At 53.0% G+C, this 22,909-nt stretch overlaps 1 protein-coding gene across 1 annotated transcript; it reads left to right on the top strand.

Moving 5' to 3' along the window:
• Nucleotides 1–2,927: 2,927 nt before the first annotated feature.
• Nucleotides 2,928–22,833, top strand: LOC144491786 (uncharacterized; the record flags this gene model as incomplete). The annotated part of the gene is made up of 11 exons (XM_078210083.1): nt 2,928–3,004; nt 10,380–10,454; nt 11,801–12,139; nt 13,155–13,545; nt 13,852–15,312; nt 15,577–15,848; nt 16,083–18,879; nt 19,015–20,682; nt 21,091–21,240; nt 21,529–22,002; nt 22,381–22,833. Coding segments are annotated over exons 1-11 (8,157 nt in total), but the record flags the coding sequence as incomplete, so codon positions are not given.
• Between the last annotated feature and the right edge of the window lie 76 nt (nt 22,834–22,909).

Genomic DNA, 22,909 nt, shown 5'->3' with positions numbered 1-22,909 from the left:
CGCGATTTCATACATGTCCGCAACGAGCAAGTATCAATCCTAATACTTTAAGTTATACAATTTTCCAAAGTTATACTGTTAACCCGAATGCGTCACTTACTCTTGCTTGCAGTCTTCACCTGTTTTGGGGAAAGCAATCTGGTCACTTTAATTCATAGAATCATAGAATCATAGAAACCCTATAGTACAGAAAGAGGCCATTCGGCCCATCGAGTCTGCACCGACCACAATCCCACCCAGGCCCTACCCCCATGTCCCTACATACTTACCCACTAATCCCTCTAACCTACGCATCTCAGGACACGAAGGGTAATTTTTAGCATGGCCAATCAACCTAACCCGCACATCTTTGGACTGTGGGAGGAAACCGGAGCACCCGGAGGAAACCCACGCAGACACGAGGAGAATGTGCAAACTCCACACAGACAGTGACCCAAGCCGGGAATCGAACCCAGGTCCCTGGAGCTGTGAAGCAGCAGTGCTAACCACTGTGCTACCGTGCCGCCCTTAAAGGGGTGTCTGATCTCACTCAGTATCCACACATACAATCCTGTATAACAGCCAGCACCTTGTAGTTCATTTATTATTGCCCATCCCCTAGTTGCCCGAGGGCAGTTCTGAGTCAACCACATTGCTGTGGCTCTGGAGTCACATGGAGGCCAGACCAGGTAAGGACGACAGATTTCCTTCCCTAAAGGACATTAGTGAACCAGATGGGTTTTTCCGACAATGGTTTCATGGTCATTTCAATTCCAGATATTTTTTTTTTATTGAATTCAACCTCCACCATCTGCTGTGGCGGGATTCGAACCCCGGGTCCCCAGAACATTAGCTGAGTTTCTGGATTATAGTCCAGCGATAAAACCACTAGGCTATCACCTTCATTCATTCATTTCTTTGTGTAATTTCAGCTGGGTCCAATGTTTCCATATACCTTACCCTCTAATGTCTAGACAGGCACAGGTGTCTCCACTAATTATAACTTCATATGGCCCATTCCATTTTGGTGCAAACCCTGGTTTTTCGGGTAATGTTTTTACTAGGACGCGACTTCCTACTGTTGGGACGTCAGGGAGCATTTCAAGCTCTCTATGTGCGTCTCTTTCTTCCTGATTATCTTTTACCAATTTGTGCATCCCTTTTAGTTGGGTGCTGAGTTCCAAAGCATATCTTCTGATTTTGTCTTTTAGTGAACCTACATCGGTCTCACCTGTTATGATGCTTTCTGGTAATTGCATCGTCCATCCTGTCATTAGTTCATAAGGGGTTAATCCGGTTGTCCGGTTTGTGGTGGCTCTTAGCCTGATTAATATAGTGGGCAATACCTCTGTCCACATTTTTCCTGACGATTGTATGGCTTTAGCCAATGCATTCTTAAGTGTTCTATTCATATGTTCCACCATTCCAGAACTCTGTGGGTGGTAAGGGATGTGGAATTTTTGTTTTATCCCCATCAATTGGCACACTGTTTTTACCACCTTTCCGGTGAAGTGCATCCCTTGATCTGAATCGATTTGTAGGGGTACTCCCCATCTAGGGATTATCTCTTCTGCCAATATTCTAGCCACCGTGGTAGCAGTACAATTTGTAGTAGGGAACGCTTCTACCCACCTGGTGAACTGGTCTATAATAACCAGACAATAGGTTTTGCCGTGGGATTGTGGTAGTGTCCCTGTGAAATCCATTTGCAGATGTTCCCAGGGTCCCTTTGGTCGGGGCTGGTGTCCCATCTTAATTTTTATGGGTCGACCAGGGTTGTGTTGCGCGCACGTCACGCATCGGTGACAGTGTCGGGCTATGTCCCTTCCCATTCCTTTCCACCACCATTCCTTTCCTATATTAGTTATCATGGCCTCTCTTCCCGCATGTGAGAGTCCATGGTGTAGTTTCAATAGAGTGTTTTGTATGCACTCTGGTGCCATTACCTTATCTTCTCATCTTCAGACATTATCAGTCCCTTTGCTCGCTCTCTGTGCTTCCCACTTCCCCTTTTCCTCTTTCGAGGTATCCTCGTGTAAGTCCCGAATATCTATTTCGTCTCCTGTCTGTTCCGTTACTGCTATTGGCAGCTCGCCAACTGTCTCCTCTTCTAAGGCTAACTGTGCTGCTCTATCTGTGGCTTGGTTCCCTTTGAAATTTAACCAGTCTGGGTTATCTCTTCCTGGTTCTTTCTGGTGCGCTTTAATTTTTATTACTGCGGCTTCTCGGGGTTTCTCACTAGCTTTTAGCAATGCCTCAATTTTTTGTTGGTGTTTAATAGGAGTTCCTCCCGTGGTTATGAACTCCCTTCTACCCCACGCTGTCATATAATCGTGTATTACCCCAAATGCGTACTGACTATCTGTATATATGTTTACCGTCTTGCCTCCAGATAACTCTAGTGCCTTTGTGAGTGCCACTAGTTCTGCCACTTGCGCAGATAAACCTCCGTCAATCCTTTCTGACCTTACTGTTTCTAATTTGTCATTTACTACTACCCACCCTGTCTGGGGTGATCCTTCCACATATTTGCGTGAACCATCTACAAAAAGGGTCTCCTCAGCTGTTGTTAAAGGTATATCCTTTATCCTACCTTCTTCTACATCCATATCTATATCCCCACAATTGTGTGGCTCTCCTGTGTCCAAAATCCCTTCTGCTGGGTTATTTCCTGTGTCCCTTATTATTATTACGGATTTGCTTGGAGGTAGGAGGACAGTTTCCCAATTAGCCCTTCTCATGTTTGAGACGGACCTTAACTTTCCCGTGTTCAGCATTTCCACCAAGGTGTGTTTGGTGTGGAGGATTATATTCCCTGTCATTATTATTGGCTCGCTAACCTTTACAGCCCAGCCGGCGCAATCCAAGGCGGCTATGCACCTTGGCAGTCCAGTGACTACCAGCCCTTCTGCTGTTGAATAGTAACCCATGGGTCTCCTTTTGTCGCCATGGTCCTGTGTTACTACTGCGGAATAGAATCCTCCTTCATTACTACAATGGATGTGGAAGTCTTTATTGGAATCTGGTAATCCTAGTCCAGGGGCTGATATCAGTTTGGTTTTTAATTTGTTATAAGCCTCTTCCTGCTCGGGTTCCCATTCTACGGGATTTAAAGCTAGTTTTCCCCTTTGACTAGTCGTTGTATAGGTTCTGCCAATTTTGCGAATCCCGGGATAAAACTTCGGCTATAGTTAAACAGTTCCAGCACATTCCTGAACCCTCTTACGGTGACTGGCCGCGGCATTTGTTGTACCGCCTTCTTTCGGTCTGTTGGCATTTCTTTAAGCCCTTGGGATATAAGATGTCCTTGGTACAGGACTTGTGTTTCCCGATTTGTGCCTTTTTGGGGCTTACCTTTAACCCTGCGGTTTTTAGTTCGTTTAATACTAGATATAGTGCTTCCTGATTTGGATTCTGAAGCTATTAAGATATCATCTACATATTGTAGGATCGTGCTACCCTGTTCAGGATGTCACTCATTACTCGATGGAAGATAGCGGGGCTGTTGTGGAATCCCTGTGGTAGGCGAGTCCAAGTGTACTGTTTGTCTCCCACTGTAAAGGTGAATTTGTCTTGGGATTCGGGATCCAAGGGTATATCCAATACTGTAAATATTTTGTGCTCCTGTGACAGTCCATTTAGGATTGTCGAGGGGCTTGCTACAATGGGGTGCAGCTTGGACGTGATTTTATTGAGTCCGGTATAATCTATCGTGAGCCTATAGCTTCCGTCAGGTTTGCTCACCAGCCAGGTTGGGGAGTTAGTGGTGCTTGTGGTTTCCCTCAGAATTCCTTTTTCCACTAACCCTTTAACTATCTCCACTACAGCTTTCTCTGCCTCTGGTTTTATTGGGTATTGTCGATGGGGCTTATGCTCCGGTCCAGGTACCTTTATTGGGTCCGTTTTAGTTAAGCCAGTATCTAATTTTGTTTTGGCCCATACTCTGGGGACGGAGGCACAGATGGCTCCGAACCCTCCTGTCTCTAATTCCCAATTTCTGGTGGTGGCTGTGGCCACCTTAATAGTTTCGAGGTGACTTGTGAGTTTCCCTATTCTAGTTTTCCAACCATCCTGTCTTGGACAGATTAATTCTCCCTTTCCACAGTCTATCAAAATCTCATATTCTTTCATTAAATCATTTCCCATTATTGTACCCTCGTTATTTTTACACACATAAAACCTCATTGGTATCTACAGATTATTTATTTCTACTAATGTGGTCTCGCTCAGGTAGGCGGGTGTTTTGTTCCCTCCTATCCCGGTTAGGGAAACCATCCTACATGTAGTGGGTAAGGGTAGGTTGGTGACAGATCTGGATGCTCCTGTGTCCACCAGCATCTCACATTGCCTGCCCCCTACTAGTGCAGACACATAAATCCTTCCCTCCTTCTTATCCTTATGAATGGGGGCTGCAGACCGTCAATCTTGCTGACCCCGGAGGTTCCTTGGTTCCTCCGGTTCTGCTGTGATCATGGATCGGGTCGGGGTCTCCCATGTTTGTCCCAAAACACTGCTTCTTATTACAGTGACTACAATGTTTCCCACTTCTCCCAAATTTGTTTCCTTTCCTTGGGACCTCGCAATCCCTCGCAAAGTGCCCTTGTTGGCCACAATTGTGACAGGTCTGTTTGGACTTAATTCCGTTCCCGTTACTGTAAGCGGCTGCTCTTTCTTGTGTTACTCTTGTCTGGGATTTCTCCTCTCCACCTCCCGGTACGCCACTAGCCCATTCTGCTTGTTCATCATAATCCTGGGACATAATCACTCTCATTTTTAGGATGGTTTGGTGAGCACTAGAGAGCCCATCCTTGAAAGCCTGGATGAACGCTCGATCCCCGCGACCTGGGTTTCCTTGCCCTGAGCATTCCTGGTATACTTGGAACAACCGTTCCCCATACTCAGAAGCTCCTTCCCCCTTTAGCTGCTTTGTCGTGGTAATTCTGCTCCAGTTAGTAGGAGCATTTCCTAAAACTCTCTGAATTTCTGTTTTAAACTGGGTGAAGGGTGCCTGTTGGGCATCTATTTCTGATGTTAGGGCGACTACATGTGTCCAACGTCCCCCACTATAATCTTGTGCTGGAGGAGTGGCAGGTCCACCTGCTACCTGTCTCCACTTATCTGCTGGACAGACTGCCCTGACCAGTTGGTGTATGTCCCTCAGGTGTAATTGGTGTCCGACCGAAATTGTATCTAATTCTTCCCAGAATTCAGTGTTTACGCTTCTAGGTTGTAATTTACCCCGGGAAGCCATTATCTGCTGCCTTTCGCCTGGGGTGAATGGTTTATAATTTGCTTTTGGCTGCGCATCTGTTCCCCCTCGGGTTACTGGCACTAAGTTGTGTTCTAGCGCTTCCCACTTCTCTGGAGGAGCGGTTGGTCCCTGTCGTGTGGACTCAAAAGGGGGTAGAGGAACAGTTTCCCCTCCCCATCGATTCTCTTCTAACACTTGGTTTCGTTTCTCCAGTTCCCTTACTCTGGATTCTAACTCTCTAATCTTCTCTTTATCTTCACTCCACTTTTTAGTAGAGGCGACTACTTGCTCAATTAGTCCAGCTAACTGATATATTAATAATACCCCTGTCTTCTTTGTCTTGTTTCTCTTTTCCCCATCTATCCACTTTCTCTGCTGTTCTAAGGTCTGAGAAGCATCCTTACCATCCCTTTGCATTCTCTTTATTAACGCTCGTCTGTCTATCATGTACACTTCAATAAGAGATCCTGCAGGTCCTCTCTTAACTTCTTTATCTGCCATCTCACAGACCTCACTACCGCCGGTCACTATTGCCTCCTTGGCAACGTGTTTTAGGCACCGTACGGCCACGATTACTTCCTAGTAATGTGTTCTCTCTACCGTAGGGACTTCATTACCCCCGGCCACTATTACTACTCCAGCACAGTGTTTCACTACCATCTCAGGGTTTCAATTTATACTCACGGCTCCACTATTACCGTCTCGGCAATGTGTTTCTCCACCGGAGTCCGGCTCTAGGTCAGAGTTGATCAGCTCCTTTTCCGCACCGCTTTGACAACATTGACAGTCCAGTACCCAACTATACAAACTTTCATGTAAACAGGTGGCAGAGTCTGCGTTTGTTCGCCACTACAGAGTTTGATGTTAACCGAACTTTGCCACTTGTGCTTCACAATCCTAAGTGCCCTTGGTGCCTCTACGCCCACTTCAGGGTCCTGACCTTCGCATGGGGAATTTCCCCTCTTAACAACCGGTCTAAGGCTGTACGTTTGAGACAGGCACTTCCTTGTCCTCTAGTCGGTCAGCACAAGTAACAGTCAAGCAATACTTATCACTATATCATCAGCAGTTAGTACTTATCACTATAATACCATATACAATCAATACTTATCACTATAAATACCCCTTAATTTTGCCCCTTTTAAACTGTATTGTTGACCTCGTCTGACTCCGACAGATTCAGTGATCTCTAGCCCGGATTTCCGATCGTGGCCAATCGATCAAACTTACCAGCAATGAGATCCTGCCGACTACGCCAATTGTTGTGGGAAATTTACCACTTCGGAGTCAGACTTGGAGGTGCAACAAAACAGTTTTATTTCGGACAAAGCTTTGGGAGAAAGCACTGGTACTCCGCAGTACTTGGCAGCTACCTTCTCAACTACACAATGGTAGTTGAGCATCTTTTATACTTTTTAGATAATAGACAGTATGGACATTAGCCATTAACACATTGTTACAAGTTGAGTAGACAGATACGGACATCGACAGTTAACACATCGTTACAAGCAGACAGGTACAGACATTGACAGTTAACACATCATTGTACATAGAGTGGATATATTTATGCAGTTATGTCCTCTATCAATGACTGGTTTCGATATGTACATTTATGTATTTATGTCCCCATCAGTGGCTGATCTCGTTACATTTATGCATTTATGTCCCCATCAGTGGCTGATCTTGTTATCAAACTCATTGTTCTGGATCTGCTCTTATCTCAAGTCTTAAAGTGCCTCAAGGTCTGACCAGTTTCCTGCAGCAATTCAGATACTGCAGGTTTTAACTCTTTGTGTAATGTCTGTGCCCAAAGTCAGTGCCTTTTAATGTTCCTTCCCAGAGTCCATTTTGTGTGCCAGGTAACCATTTTGTGTCCATCATTTTAATTTAATCATAACACTCTCATAGTCACATTCCTTTCACAATATTTTTGATTTTTCCGTGGTATAACTGGCAAGATCAACATGTATTTCTCACCCATATCATCTTTGAGAGGCTGGTGGTGAGCTGCATTCTATGTGATGTAGGTACACCCACAGTGCTGGCAGGGAGCCTGTTCCAGGATGTGTATCCGGTGCCTCGGTCCATCGAGGGTGTTTTATCCATTCAGAAGGCAATTAAGAGTCAGCCACATTGCTGTGGATCAGGGAGTCAGATGTAGGTAAGGTCAGTAAGGATGATAGATTTTCAACCCCAAAGGACATTAGTGAACTGGATGGGTTTTTATAGCAACACAGTAGTTCAATGAGATTTCGCCAGCTGCCTTGGTGGCATTTGAACTCATGTCTCTGGAGCATTATTCTGACCCCTTGGATTATTAATCCAGTACAATTACCACCATCCAATATTCCTGTTACTGGTTATGCATGACTTCTTAATTTACAAGTACAGAACACAATATTAAAGAACTTGCAATCAGGTGGATGTAACTTTTTCCTAAATGACTGCATGTACTTCACAATGATAAGATCTGAGGGTGCACTGACCCTTTAAATCAAATATTCTCCACTACCCAAACTCTTAATAGTTTGAGTTCTCGCAGTGCGAATGAGTTAACATGGTAGTCACTCTTGAGAGGTCATTGAATCTTATCCTGAACTGCAATAGTTCTTGGATTTGTGGAGATTTCATGAAGTCTCTCTTCAGATGCCTGAACCTCTTATAGCTGGGGGAAAGGAAATTATGATGGGATTAGGCGAGATTTAGCTGGCATAGGTTGGGGAAGGAAACTGCAAGGGATGGGCACAATTGTAATGTGGAACTTGTTCAAGGAACAGCTACTACGCGTCCTTGATAAATATGTACCTGTCAGGCAGGGAGGAAGCAGACGTCTGAGGGAACCGTGGTTTACTAAGGAGGTTGAATCTCTTGTGAAGAGGAAGAAGGAGACTTATGTTAAGATGAGACGTGAAGGCTCAGTTAGGGCGCTTGAGAGTTACAAGTTAGCCAGGAAGGACCTAAAGAAAGAGTTAAGAAGAGCCAGGAGGGGACATGAGAAGTCTTTGGCAGGTAAGATCAAGGAAAACCCTAAAGCTTTCTATAGGTATGTCAGGAGTAAAGGAATGACGAGGGTAAGATTAGGGCCAGTCAAGGACAGTAGTGGGAAGTTGTGCGTGGAGTCTGAAGAGATAGGAGAGGCACTAAATGAATATTTTTCATCGGTATTCACACTGGAGAGGGACAGTGTTGTCGAGGGGAGTACTGAGATGCAGCTTGTTGGACTGGATGGGATTGATGTTCATAAGGAGGCGGTGTTAGCAATTCTGGAAAGGGTAAAAACAGATAAGTCCCCTGGGCCGGATGGGATTTATCCTAGGATTCTCTGGGAGGATAGGGAGGAGATTGCAGAGCCTTTGGTTTTGATCTTTGTGTCATCATTGTCTACAGGAACAGTGCCAGGAGACTGGAGGATAGCAAATGTTGTCCCCTTGTTCAAGAAGGGGAGTAGGGACAACCCTGGTAATTATAGACTGGTGAGCTTTACTTCTGTTGTGAGCAAAGTATTGGAAAGGATGATAAGAGAAAGGATTTATAATCACCTGGAAAGGAATAATTTGATTAGGGATAGTCAGCACGGTTTTGTGAAGGGTAGGTCGTGCCTCACAAACCTTATTGAGTTGTTTGAGAAGGTGACCAAAGAGGTGGATGAGGGTAAAACGGTTGATGTGGTGTATATGGATTTCAGCAAAGCATTTGATAAGGTTCCCCATGGTAAGCCTTTGCAGAAAATACGGACACATCGGATTGAGGGTGATTTAGTGGTTTGGATCAAGAATTGGCTAGCTGTAAGAAAACAAAGGGTGGTGGTTGATGGGAAATATTCATCCTGGAGTTCAGTTACTAGTGGTGTGCCGCAGGGATCTGTTTTGGGGCCACTGCTGTTTGTCATTTTTATTAATGACCTGGATGAGGGCGTGGAAGGATGGATTAGCAAATTTGCGGATGACACTAAAGTCGGTGGAGTTGTAGACAGTGCGGAGGGAAGTGGCAGGTTACAAAGGGACATAAATAGGCTGCAGAGCTGGGCTGAGAGGTGGCAAATGGAGTTTAATGCGGAAAAGTGTGAGGTGATTCACTTTGGAAGGAGTAACAGGAATGCAGAGTACTGGGCTAATGGTAAGATACTTGGTAGTGTGGATGAACAGAGGGATCTGGGTGTCCATGTGCATAGATCCCTGAAAGTTGGCACCCAGGTTGATAGGGTTGTTAAGAAGGCGTACGGAGTGTTAGCTTTTATTGGCAGAGGGATTGAGTTTCGGAGCCAGGAGGTCATGCTGCAACTGTCCAAAACTCTGGTGCGGCTGCACTTGGAGTATTGCGTACAGTTCTGGTCGCTGTATTATAGGAAAGATGTGGAAATGTTGGAAAGGGTGCAGAGGAGATTTAGCAGGATGTTGCCTGGTATGGTGGGAAAATCGTATGAGGAAAGGCTGAGGGGCTTGAGGTTGTTTTCGTTAGAGAGAAGAAGGTTAAGAGGTGACTTAACAGAGGCATACAAGATGATCAGAGGATTAGATAGGGTGGATAGTGAGAGGCTTTTTCCTCGGATGGTGTTGGCTAGCATGAGGGGGCATAGCTTTAAATTGAGGGGTGAGAGATATAGGACAGATGTTAGAGGTAGGTTCTTTACTCAGAGAGTAGTGAGGGCGTGGAATGCCCTCCCTGCAGCAGTAGTGGACTCGACAACATTAAGAGCATTCAAATGGTTATTGGATAAACATATGGATGATATTGGAATAGTGTAGATTAGAGGGGCTTTAGATTGGTTTCACTGGTCGGCGCAACATCGAGGGCCAAAGGGCCTGTACTGCACTGTAATGTTCTATGTTCTATGTTCCTCTCATGGGTCTTTCTGCTCTCATCCAGCTAGTTATTGTTTCCTTTTGGCCAATAACATCCATAGATGATCGGAGAATCTGGAAGCCCTTTGTGTTGTAGAACCTCCATGGCTGCTGATTCTTTGGAATTTCTTCATTGCGTCTAATGTTCTCAAAAATGGCACATCCCCGAGGAGCAGTAAATTGATTGAGTTTATTATTGCTCCTAAACCATCTCACTTACATAATTAGAATCACTGGTGGATAAATTGATGCTTTAGCTCCGGAGTCATGTGGCCAGTTGTAAGTTGCTGATATCTTGGCGGCTGAAGGAAAATCCAGCCCCCTATCTCCTCTGAAGTGGACCGAGTTCACTTCTTTAGTATTGCTGCTGAGATTCGATATAAGTAAGCTTCAGTGTGCAACATGCATTACAATTGGACAGACCATCGGAATATTGAATATTACAGAGTGCTGCAATACACAGCAGGAGGATATTATGCACAATTGTCATTTGGTGCATGCTGCATCATTTTGCATTTTGGAAGCGACTCACAATTGATGCACAGGAGAAGGATGAAGAAAAGGAAAGTGAAGAAAAGTAGCAGTTTTTTAAGCAGCTACTGGAGGCCCTGCCTCATGCAGAAGCCAATCCAGGGGAAGCCACTCGAAGCTGCCAGACAGTGGTATGAGCAGCAATAAGAAACAGACTCCCAAACAAAAGCTCCTTGCTCATCTGCAAATTAATCTGACTATCATGTTCCTCTTTTGATTATCTGTCAAGCTCTTAACAGAATTTCTCCTCCGCTCATCTTTCCTGTATACTTTTCCCTAGCCTGACCTAATTCAATGCACACATATTGAATCAATGTTAAACAGAATTTGATGACAGTATTTGTTAGATTATTGATTCAGAAGAGGTGATTGGAGAGATACAGTGAATGCAGGCAGATGTAATGTATGTGAAATTTAAGAAGGTGTTTGATAATAAATACTTTCTTCATCCCCCTAGGTTTAGTTAAAAATTGCAAGAGTATTCATAAAGCTAATCGGTATCCCAATTATCAGAGGCTTATTATAGAAATAGGAAGAAAACGCTTGTCAAGTTCAGTAACTTATTTAAAAACCATCAGTAGCTTCAGGTAAAGTTGCTGAAGAAACCACATGCAAGTTTACAGACTATGAAATGGAGACAGAAATACCTTGGCATTGGTTCAGTAACAAACTTAAGGGTAGATTTTAATATCTTCCTTCCCTGCCACCCATCTCATCTCCACACATATGATTGGGCAGGCGATGTCCTAGTGGTATTATCGGTGGACTGTTAATCCAGAAACTCAGCTTCTGTTCTGGGGACCTGGGTTTGAATCCGGCCATGGCAGGTGGTGGAGCTTGAATTCAATAAAAAAATCTGGAATTAAGAATCTACTGTTGACCATGAAAACATTGTCGATTGTCAGAAAAATCCATCTGGTTCACTAATGTCCTTTAGGGAAGGAAATCTGTTGTCCTAACCTGGTCTGGTCTACATGTGACTCCAGAGCCACAGAAATGTGGTTGACTCTCAACTGCCCTTAGGCAACCAGGGATGGGCAATAAACGCTGGCCAGCCAGTGATGCGCATGTCCCATGAATGAATAAAAACAAAAGTGGAGTGAAAGAGGAATTAAAATGGCGGAGGTGGAATGGCGGGCAACTACTCAGTTATTCATTATGCTCAGTAATCCTTACATTTTTCCATGTTGTCTTCTAGAAGCTACATCAGCACAAGCTCCTACAATAATGACAACTCCAATGCTCGCAGCTCCAACGTCAACAACTCCAAAGCCAAAACCTCCAAAGCCACCAATTATAAAGACGACAGCCCCGGCAACGACAGCCCCGACGCCAGAAATTACAACAACATCCCCAGATACAACAACTCCATGGTCAGCAAATACAACAACAACGACCCCAAGGCCGATGACTCCAAGGCTGACGACTCCATGGCCTCCGACTCCATGTCTGCCGACTCCATGTCAGCCGACTCCATGTCCGACGACTCCATGTCTGCCGACTACATGTCCGACGACTCCATGTCCGACGACTCCATGTCCGACGACGACGATCCCAACGATGACCCCAACAACAACCCTAACGACGACCCCAACGACAACCACCCCAATGACGACGACCCCAACGACGACGACCCCAACGACGACCCCAATGACAACGACCCCAACGACGACCCCAACGACGACCCCAACGACGACGACCCCAATGACGACGACCCCAACGACGACCACCCCAATGACGGCGACCGCAACAACGTCGACCCCAACGACGACCCCAACGACGACAACCCTAACGACGACGACCCCAACAACGTCCCCAATGACGACGACCCCAACGACGACCCCAAAAACGACACCCCCAACAACGACGACCCCAACGACAACCCCAATGACAACCACCACAACGACGTCGACCCCAACAACGACACCAACGATGACCCCAACAACGATGACCCCAACGACGACCCCAACGGCGACCACCACAACGACGTCGACCCCAACGACGACACCAACGACGACCCCAACAACGACGACCCCAACGACGACGACCGCAAAGACGTCGACCCCAACGACGACCCCAACAACGACCCCAACGTCGACGAACCCAATGACAACCCCAATGACGACCACAACGACAACGACCCCAACGATGACCCCAACGACAATGACCCCAACAACGACAACCCCAACAACGATGACCCCAACGACGATGACCCCAACAACGACCCCAACGACGACCCCAACGACAACCCCAACAACGACGACCCCAACGACGTCGACCCCAACGACGACCCCAACGACGACCGCAATGACGACGACCCCAACGACGACCCCAACGACGACCCCAACAACGATGACCCCAACGACGACCCCAACGACGACCCCAAAGATGACCCCAACAACGACAACCCCAACGACAACCCCAACGACGACCACCACAATGACGTCGACCCCAACGACGACCCCAACGACGACCCCAACAACAACCCCAACAACGACCCCAACGACGACGACCGCAACGACGTCGACCCCAACGACGACCCCAACAACAACCCCAACGTCGACCACCCGAACAACGTCCCCAACGACAACGACCCCAAAGACGACAACCCCAACAACGACCCCAACGATGACCCCAACGACGACCCCAACAACGACGACCCCAACGACGACGACCCCAACGACGACGACCCCAACGACGACGACCCCAATTACAACGACCCCAACGACAACCCCAACGACGACCCCAACGACAACCCCAACGACGACGACCCCTACAACGACGACCCCAACGACGACCCCAACGACGTCGTCGACCCCAACAACGATGACCCCTACGACGACCTCAACGACAACGACCCCAACGACGACCCCAACGACGACGACCCCAACGACGACGACCCCAATTACAACAACCCCAACGACAACCCCAACGACGACCCCAACGACAACCCCAACGACGACGACCCCAACGACGACGACCCCAACGACGACGACCCCAATGACGACCCCAACGACGACCCCAACGACGACGACCCGTACGACGACGACCCCAATGACGACCCCAACGACGACCCCAACAACGACTACCACAACGACGTCGACCCCAACGACGACGACCCCAACGACGACCCCAACGACGACCCCAACGACGACCCCAACGACGACCCCAACAACGACGACCCCAACGACGACCCCAACGACGACGACCCCAACGACAACCCCAACGATGACCCCAACGACAACCTCAATGACGACCCCAACGACGACCCCAACGACGACGACCCCAACGACAACCCCAACGACGACCCCAACGACGACCCCAATGACGACGTCCCCAACGACGACCCCAACGACGACCACCCCAACGACGACGACCGCAACAACGTCGACCCCAACAACGACACCCCCAACAACGACGACCCCAACGACGACCACCACAACGGCGCCGACCCCAACGACGACCCCAACGACGACGACCGCAACAACGTCAACCCCAACTTCGACCCCAACGACGACCCCAATGACGACGACCCCAACAACGATGACCGCAACAACGTCAACCCCAATGACGACCCCAACGACAACCCCAACGACGACCCCAACAACGACACCCCCAACAACGACGACCCCAACGACGACCCCAACGACGACCCCAACAACGACGACCCCAACGACGACCCCAACGACACCCCCAACAACGACCACCACAACGACGTCGACCCCAACGACGACCCCAACGACGACCCCAACAACGACGACCCCAACGACGACCCCAACGACGACCCCAACGACAACGATCCCAACAACGACGACCCCAACGACGACCCCAACGACGACCCCAACGACAACGACCCCAACAACGACGACCCCAACGACGACCCCAACGATGACCCCAACAACGACGACCCCAACAACGACCCCAACAACGACCCCAACGACGACCCCAACGACAACCCCAACAACGACAACCCCAACGACGTCGACCCCAATGACGACCCCAACGACGACGACCACAACGACAACGACCGCAACGACGTCGACCCCAACGACGACCCCAACAACGACCCCAACGTCGACCACCCGAACAACGTCCCCAACGACAACGACCCCAACGACGACGACCCCAACGACGACGACCCCAACGACGACGACCCCAACGACGACGACCCCAACGACAACCCCAACGACGACGACCCCAATGACGACGACCCCAACGACGACCCCAACGACGACGACACCAACGACAACGACCCCAACGACGACCCCAACGTCGTCCCCAACGACGACGACCCCAACAACGACGACCCCAACGTCGTCCCCAACGACGACGACCCCAACAACGACGACCCCAACGACGACCCCAACGACGACGACCGCAACAACGTCAACCCCAACTTCGACCCCAACGACGACCCCAATGACGACCCCAACGACGACGACCCCAACAACGACGACCGCAACAACGTCAACCCCAACGACGACCCCAACAACGACACCCCCAACAACGACGACCCCAACGACAACCCCAACGACGACCACCACAACGACGTCGACCCCAACGACGACCCCAACGACGACCCCAACAACGACGACCCCAACGACGACCCCAACGACGACCCCAACGACAACGATCCCAACAACGACGACCCCAACGACGACCCCAACGACGACCCCAACGACAACGACCCCAACAACGACGACCCCAACGACGACCCCAACGATGACCCCAACAACGACGACCCCAACAACGACCCCAACAACGACCCCAACGACGACCCCAACGACAACCCCAACAACGACAACCCCAACGACATCGACCCCAATGACGACCCCAACGACGACGACCCCAACGACGACGACCGCAACGACGTCGACCCCAACGACGACCCCAACGACGACGACCCCAATGACGACGACCCCAATGACGACCCCAACGACGACGACCCCAATGACGACGACCCCAACGACGACCCCAACGACGACGACACCAACGACAACGACCCCAACGACAACCCCAACGACGACGACCCCAATGACGACGACCCGAACGACGACCCCAACGACGACGACCCCAATGACGACGACCCCAACGACGACCCCAACGACGACGACACCAACGACAACGACCCCAACGACGACCCCAACAACGACGACCCCAACGTCGTCCCCAACGACGACGACCCCAACGACGTCCCCAACGACGACGACCGCAACAACGTCAACCCCAACTTCGACCCCAACGACGCCCCCAATGACGACGACCCCAACAACGACGACCCCATCAACGACGACCCCAACGATGACCCCAACAACGACGACCGCAACAACGTCAACCCCAACTTCGACCCCAACGACGACCCCAACGACGACCCCAACAACATCGACCCCAATGACGACCCCAACGACGACGACCGCAACGATGTCGACCCCAACGACGACCCCAACAACGACCCCAACGTCGACCACCCGAACAACGTCCCCAACGACAACGACCCCAACGATGACCCCAATGACGACGACCCCAACGACGACGACCCCAACAACGACCCCAACGACAACCCCAACGACGACGACCCCAATGACGACGACCCCAACGACGACCCCAACGACGACGACACCAACGACAACGACCCCAACGACGACCCCAACGTCGTCCCCAACGACGACGACCCCAACAACGACCCCAACGACAACCCCAACGACGACGACCCCAATGACGACGACCCCAACGACGACCCCAACGACGACGACACCAACGACAACGACCCCAACGACGACCCCAACGTCGTCCCCAACGACGACGACCCCATCAACGACGACCCCAACGACGTCCCCAACGACGACGACCCCAATGACGACCCCAACGACGACCCCAACGACGACGACCGCAACGACGTCCCCAACGACGACGACCGCAACGACGTCGACCCCAACGTCGACCCCAACGTCGACCCCAACATCGACGACCCCAACGACGACCCCAATTACAACTACCCCAACAACAACCCCAACGACGATGACCCCAACGACGACGACCCCAACGACGATGACCCCAACGACGACGACCCCAACGACGACCCCAACGACGACGACCCCAACGACGACGACCCCAACGACGACGACCCCATCGACGACGACCCCAACGACGACGACCCCAACGACGACGACCCCAACGACGACGACCCCAACGACGACGACCCCAACAACGGCCCCAACGACGACGACCCCAACGACAACCCCAACGACGACCCCAACGACGACGACCCCAATGACGACGACCCCAACGACGACCCCAACGACGACCACCCCAACGACGACGACCACAACAACGTCGACCCCAACAACGACACCCCCAACAACGACGACCCCAACGACGACCACCACAACGACGACGACCCCAACGACGACCCCAACGACGACGACCGCAACGACGACCCCAACAACGACACCCCCAACGACGACGACCACAACAACGTCGACCCCAACAACGACACCCCCAACAACGACGACCCCAACGACGACCCCAACGACAACGATCCCAACAACGACGACCCCAACGATGACCCCAACGACGACCCCAACGACAACGACCCCAACAACGACGACCCCAACGACGACCCCAACGATGACCCCAACAACGACGACCCCAACGACGACCACCACAACGGCGCCGACCCCAACGACGACCCCAACGACGACGACCGCAACAACGTCAACCCCAACTTCGACCCCAACGACGACCCCAATGACGACGACCCCAACGACGACGACCGCAACAACGTCAACCCCAATGACGACCCCAACGACAACCCCAACGACGACCCCAACAACGACACCCCCAACAACGACGACCCCAACGACAACCCCAAGGACGACCACCACAACGACGTCGACCTCAACGACGACCCCAACGACGACCCCAACAACGACGACCCCAACGACGACCCCAACGACGACCCCAACGACAACGATCCCAACAACGACGACCCCAACGATGACCCCAACGACGACCCCAACGACAACGACCCCAACAACGACGACCCCAACGACGACCCCAACGATGACCCCAACAACGACGACCCCAACAACGACACCAACAACGACCCCAACGACGACCCCAACGACAACCCCAACAACGACGACCCCAACGACGATGACCCCAACGACGACCCCAATGACGACCACAACGACGACGACCCCAACGACGACGACCGCAACGACGTCGACCCCAACGACGACCCCGACAACGACCCCAACGTCGACCACCCGAACAACGTCCCCAACGACGACGACCCCAACGACGACGACCCCAACAACGACCCCAACGATGACCCCAACGATGACGACCCCAATGACGACGACCCCAACGACGACCCCAACGACGACGACACCAACGACGACGACCCCAACGTCGTCCCCAACGACGACCCCAACGACGACCCCAACGATGTCCCCAATGACGACGACCCCAACAACGACGACCCCAACGACGTCCCCAACGACGACGACCCCAACAACGACGACCCCAACGACGACCCCAACGACGACAACCCCAATGACGACCATAACGACGACGACCGCAACGACGTCGACCCCAACGTCGTCCCCAACGACGACCCCAACATCGACGACCCCAACGACGACCCCAATTACAACTACCCCAACAACAACCCCAACGACGATGACCCCAACGACGATGACCCCAACGACGACGACCCCAATGACGACGACCCCAACGACGACGACCCCAACGACAACCCCAACAACGACGACCCCAACAACGTCGACCCCAACGACGACGACCCCAACGACGACGACCCCAACGACGGCCCCAACGACGACGACCCCAACGACAACCCCAACGACGACGACCCCAATGACGACGACCCCAACGACGACGACCCCAACGACGGCCCCAACGACGACGACCCCAACGACAACCCCAACGACGACCCCAACGACGACAACCCCAATGACGACCCCAACAACGACGACCCCAACAACGTCGACCCCAACGACGACGACCCCAACGACGACGACCCCAACGACGGCCCCAACGACGACGACCCCAACGACAACCCCAACGACGACGACCCCAATGACGACGACCCCAACGACGACGACCCCAACGACGGCCCCAACGACGACGACCCCAACGACAACCCCAACGACGACCCCAACGACGACGACCCCAATGACGACGACCCCAACGACGACCCCAACGACGACCACCCCAACGACGACGACCCCAACAACGACACCCCCAACAACGACGACCCCAACAACGACCCCAACAACGACCCCAATGACGACCCCAACGACAACCCCAACAACGACAACCCCAACGACGTCGACCCCAATGACGACCCCAACGACGACGACCCCAACGACGACGACCCCAACGACGACCCCAATGACGACCACAACGATGACCACAATGATGACCCCAACGACGACGACCCCAACGACGACGACCGCAACGACGTCGACCCCAACGACGACCCCAACAACGACCCCAACGTCGACCACCCGAACAACATCCCCAACGACGACGACCCCAACGACGACGATCCCAACAACGACCCCAACGATGACCCCAACGACGACGACCCCAATGACGACGACCCCAACGACGACCCCAACGACGACGACACCAACGACGACGACCCCAACGACGACCCCAACGTCGTCCCCAACGACGACGACCCCAACAACGACGACCCCAACGTCGTCCCCAACGACGACGACCCCAACAACGACGACCCCAACGTCATCCCCAACGACGACGACCCCAACAACGACGACCCCAACGTCGTCCCCAACGACGACGACCCCAACAACGACGACCCCAACGTCGTCCCCAACGACGACGACCCCAACAACGACGACCCCAACGTCGACCCCAACGGTGACCCCAACATCGACGACCCCAACGACGACCCCAATTACAACAACCCCAACGACGACGACCCCAACAACGACGACCCCAACAACGTCGACCCCAACGACGACGACCCCAACGACAACCCCAACGACGACGACCCCAATGACGACGACCCCAACGACGACGACCCCAACGACGGCCCCAACGACGTCGACCCCAACGACAACCCCAACGACGACCACCCCAACAACGACGACCACAACAATGTCGACCCCAACAACGACACCTCCAACAACGACACCCCCAACAACGACGACCCCAACGACGACCACCACAACGACGACGACCCCAACGACGACCCCAACGACGACGACCGCAACAACGTCAACCCCAACTTCGACCCCAACGACGACCCCAATGACGACAACCCCAACAACGACAACCCCAACGACGTCGACCCCAATGACGACCCCAACGACGACGACCCCAACGACGACGACCCCAACGACGACCCCAATGACGACAACCCCAACGACGTCGACCCCAATGACGACCCCAACGACGACGACCCCAACGACGACGACCCCAACGACGACGACCCCAACGACGATGACCCCAACGACAACCCCAACAACGATGACCCCAACGACGACGACCCCAACGACGACCCCAACGACGACGACCCCAACGACGACGACCCCAACGACGACGACCCCAATGACGACCCCACTGACGACGACCCCAACAACGACAACCCCAACAACGACGACCCCAACGACGACGACCCCAACGACGACGGCCGCAACAACGTCGACCCCAACGACGACCCCAACAACGACCCCAATGACGACAACCCCAACGACGATGACCCCAACGACGACGACCCCAACGACGACCCCAACGACGACGACCCCAACGACGACCCCAACAACGACCCCAATGACGACAACCCCAACGACGATGACCCCAACGACGATGACCCCAACGGCGACCCCAACGACGACGACCCCAACGACGACGACCCCAACGACGACGACCCCAACGACGACCCCAACGACGACGACCCCAACGACGACCCCAACGACGACCCCAACGACAACCCCAACGACGACGACCCCAACGACGACGACCCCAACGACGACCTCAACGACGACCACCACAACGACGTCAGCCCCAACGACGACGACCCCAACGACGACCCCAATGACGACCCCAACAACGACGACCCCAACAACGACGACCCCAACATCGACCCCAACGACGACGGCCCCAACGATGACCCCAACAACGACCCCAATGACGACGACCCTAACGACGACCCCAACGACGATGACTCCAACGATGACCCCAACAACGACCCCAACGACGACCCCAACGACGACGACCCCAATGACGACGACCCCAACGACGACGGCCGCAACAACATCGACCCCAACGACGACCCCAACGACACCCCCAACAACGACGACCCCAACGACAACCCCAACAACGACCACCACAACGGCGCCGACCCCAACGACGACCCCAACGACGACCCCAACAACGACCCCAATGACGACAACCCCAACGACGATGACCCCAACGACGACGACCCCAACGACGACCCCAACGACGACGACCCCAACGGCGACAACCCCAACGACGACCCCAACGACGACGACCCCAACGACGACCCCAACGACGACGGCCCCAACGACGACGACCCTAACGACGACCCCAACGACGACGACTCCAACGACGACGACCCCAACGACGACCCCAATGACGACGGCCCCAACGACGACGACCCCAACAACGACCCCAACGACGACGACCCCAACGACGACCCCAACGACGACGACCCCAACGACGACAACCCCAACGACGACCCCAACGACGACGACCCCAACGACGACCCCAACGACGACGGCCCCAACGACGACGACCCTAACGACGACCCCAACGACGACGACGACCCCAACGACGACCCCAACGACGACGGCCCCAACGACGACGACCCCAACAACGACCCCAACGACGACCCCAACGACGACGACCCCAATGACGACGACCCCAATGACGACAACCGCAACAACGTCAACCCCAACGACGACCCCAACGACGACCCCAACGACGACCCCAATGACGACGACCCCAACGACGACCCCAACGACCAAATCAACGACGACCCCAACGACGACCCCAACGACGACCCCAACAACGACACCCCCAACAACGACGACCCCAACGACGACCCCAACGACGACCACCACAACGACGTCGACCCCAACGACGACCCCAATGACGACCCCAACAACGACGACCCCAACAACGACCCCAACGACAACCCCAACGACAACGACCCCAACAACGACGACCCAAACAACGATGACACCAACGACGACGACCCCAACAACGACCCCAACAACGACCCCAACGACAACCCCAACAACGATGACCCCAACGACGTCGACCCCAATGACGTCCCCAACGACGACGAACCCAACGACCACCCCAACAACGACCCCAACGACAACCCCAACGACAACGACCCCAACAACGACGACTCCAACGACGACGACCCCAACGACGACGACCCCAACAACGACCCCAACAACGACCCCAACGACAACCCCAACAACGACGACCCCAACGACGTCGACCCCAATGACGTCCCCAACGACGACGAACCCAACGACCACCCCAACAACGACGACTCCAACGACGACGACCCCAACGACGACGACCCCAACGACGACCCCAACAACGACGACTCCAACGACGACGACCCCAACGACGACGACCCCAACGACAACCCCAACAACGACGACTCCAACGACGACGACCCCAACGACGACCCCAACAACGACGACCCCAACGACGACCCCAACAACGACGACCCCAACAATGACCCCAATGACGACAACCCCAACGACGATGACCCCAACGACGACGACCCCAACGACGACCCCAACGACGACGACCCCAACGACGACGACCCCAACGACGACCCCAACAACGACCCCAATGACGACAACCCCAACGACGATGACCCCAACGACGACGACCCCAACGACGACGACCCCAACAACGACGACCCCAACGACGACACCAACAACGACGACCCCAACAACGACCCCAATGACGACAACCCCAACGACGACGACCCCAGCGACGACCCCAACGACGATGACCCCAACGACGACGACCCCAATGACGACCCCAACGACGACGACCCCAACGACGACGACCCCAATGACGACCCCAACGACGACCCCAACAACGACCCCAACGACGACCACCACAACGACGTCAGCCCCAACGACGACGACCCCAACAACGACCCCAACGACGACCCCAATGACGACCCCAACAACGACGACCCCAACGACGACGACCCAAACAACGATGACCCCAACGGCGACGACCCCAACAACAACCC

This window comes from Mustelus asterias, chromosome 3 (genome assembly GCF_964213995.1).
Source record: "Mustelus asterias chromosome 3, sMusAst1.hap1.1, whole genome shotgun sequence".
NCBI classification, from domain to species: domain Eukaryota; kingdom Metazoa; phylum Chordata; class Chondrichthyes; order Carcharhiniformes; family Triakidae; genus Mustelus; species Mustelus asterias.
Note: the sequence above shows the minus strand (reverse complement) of the source record. Positions and strands in the feature narration are given on the sequence as shown.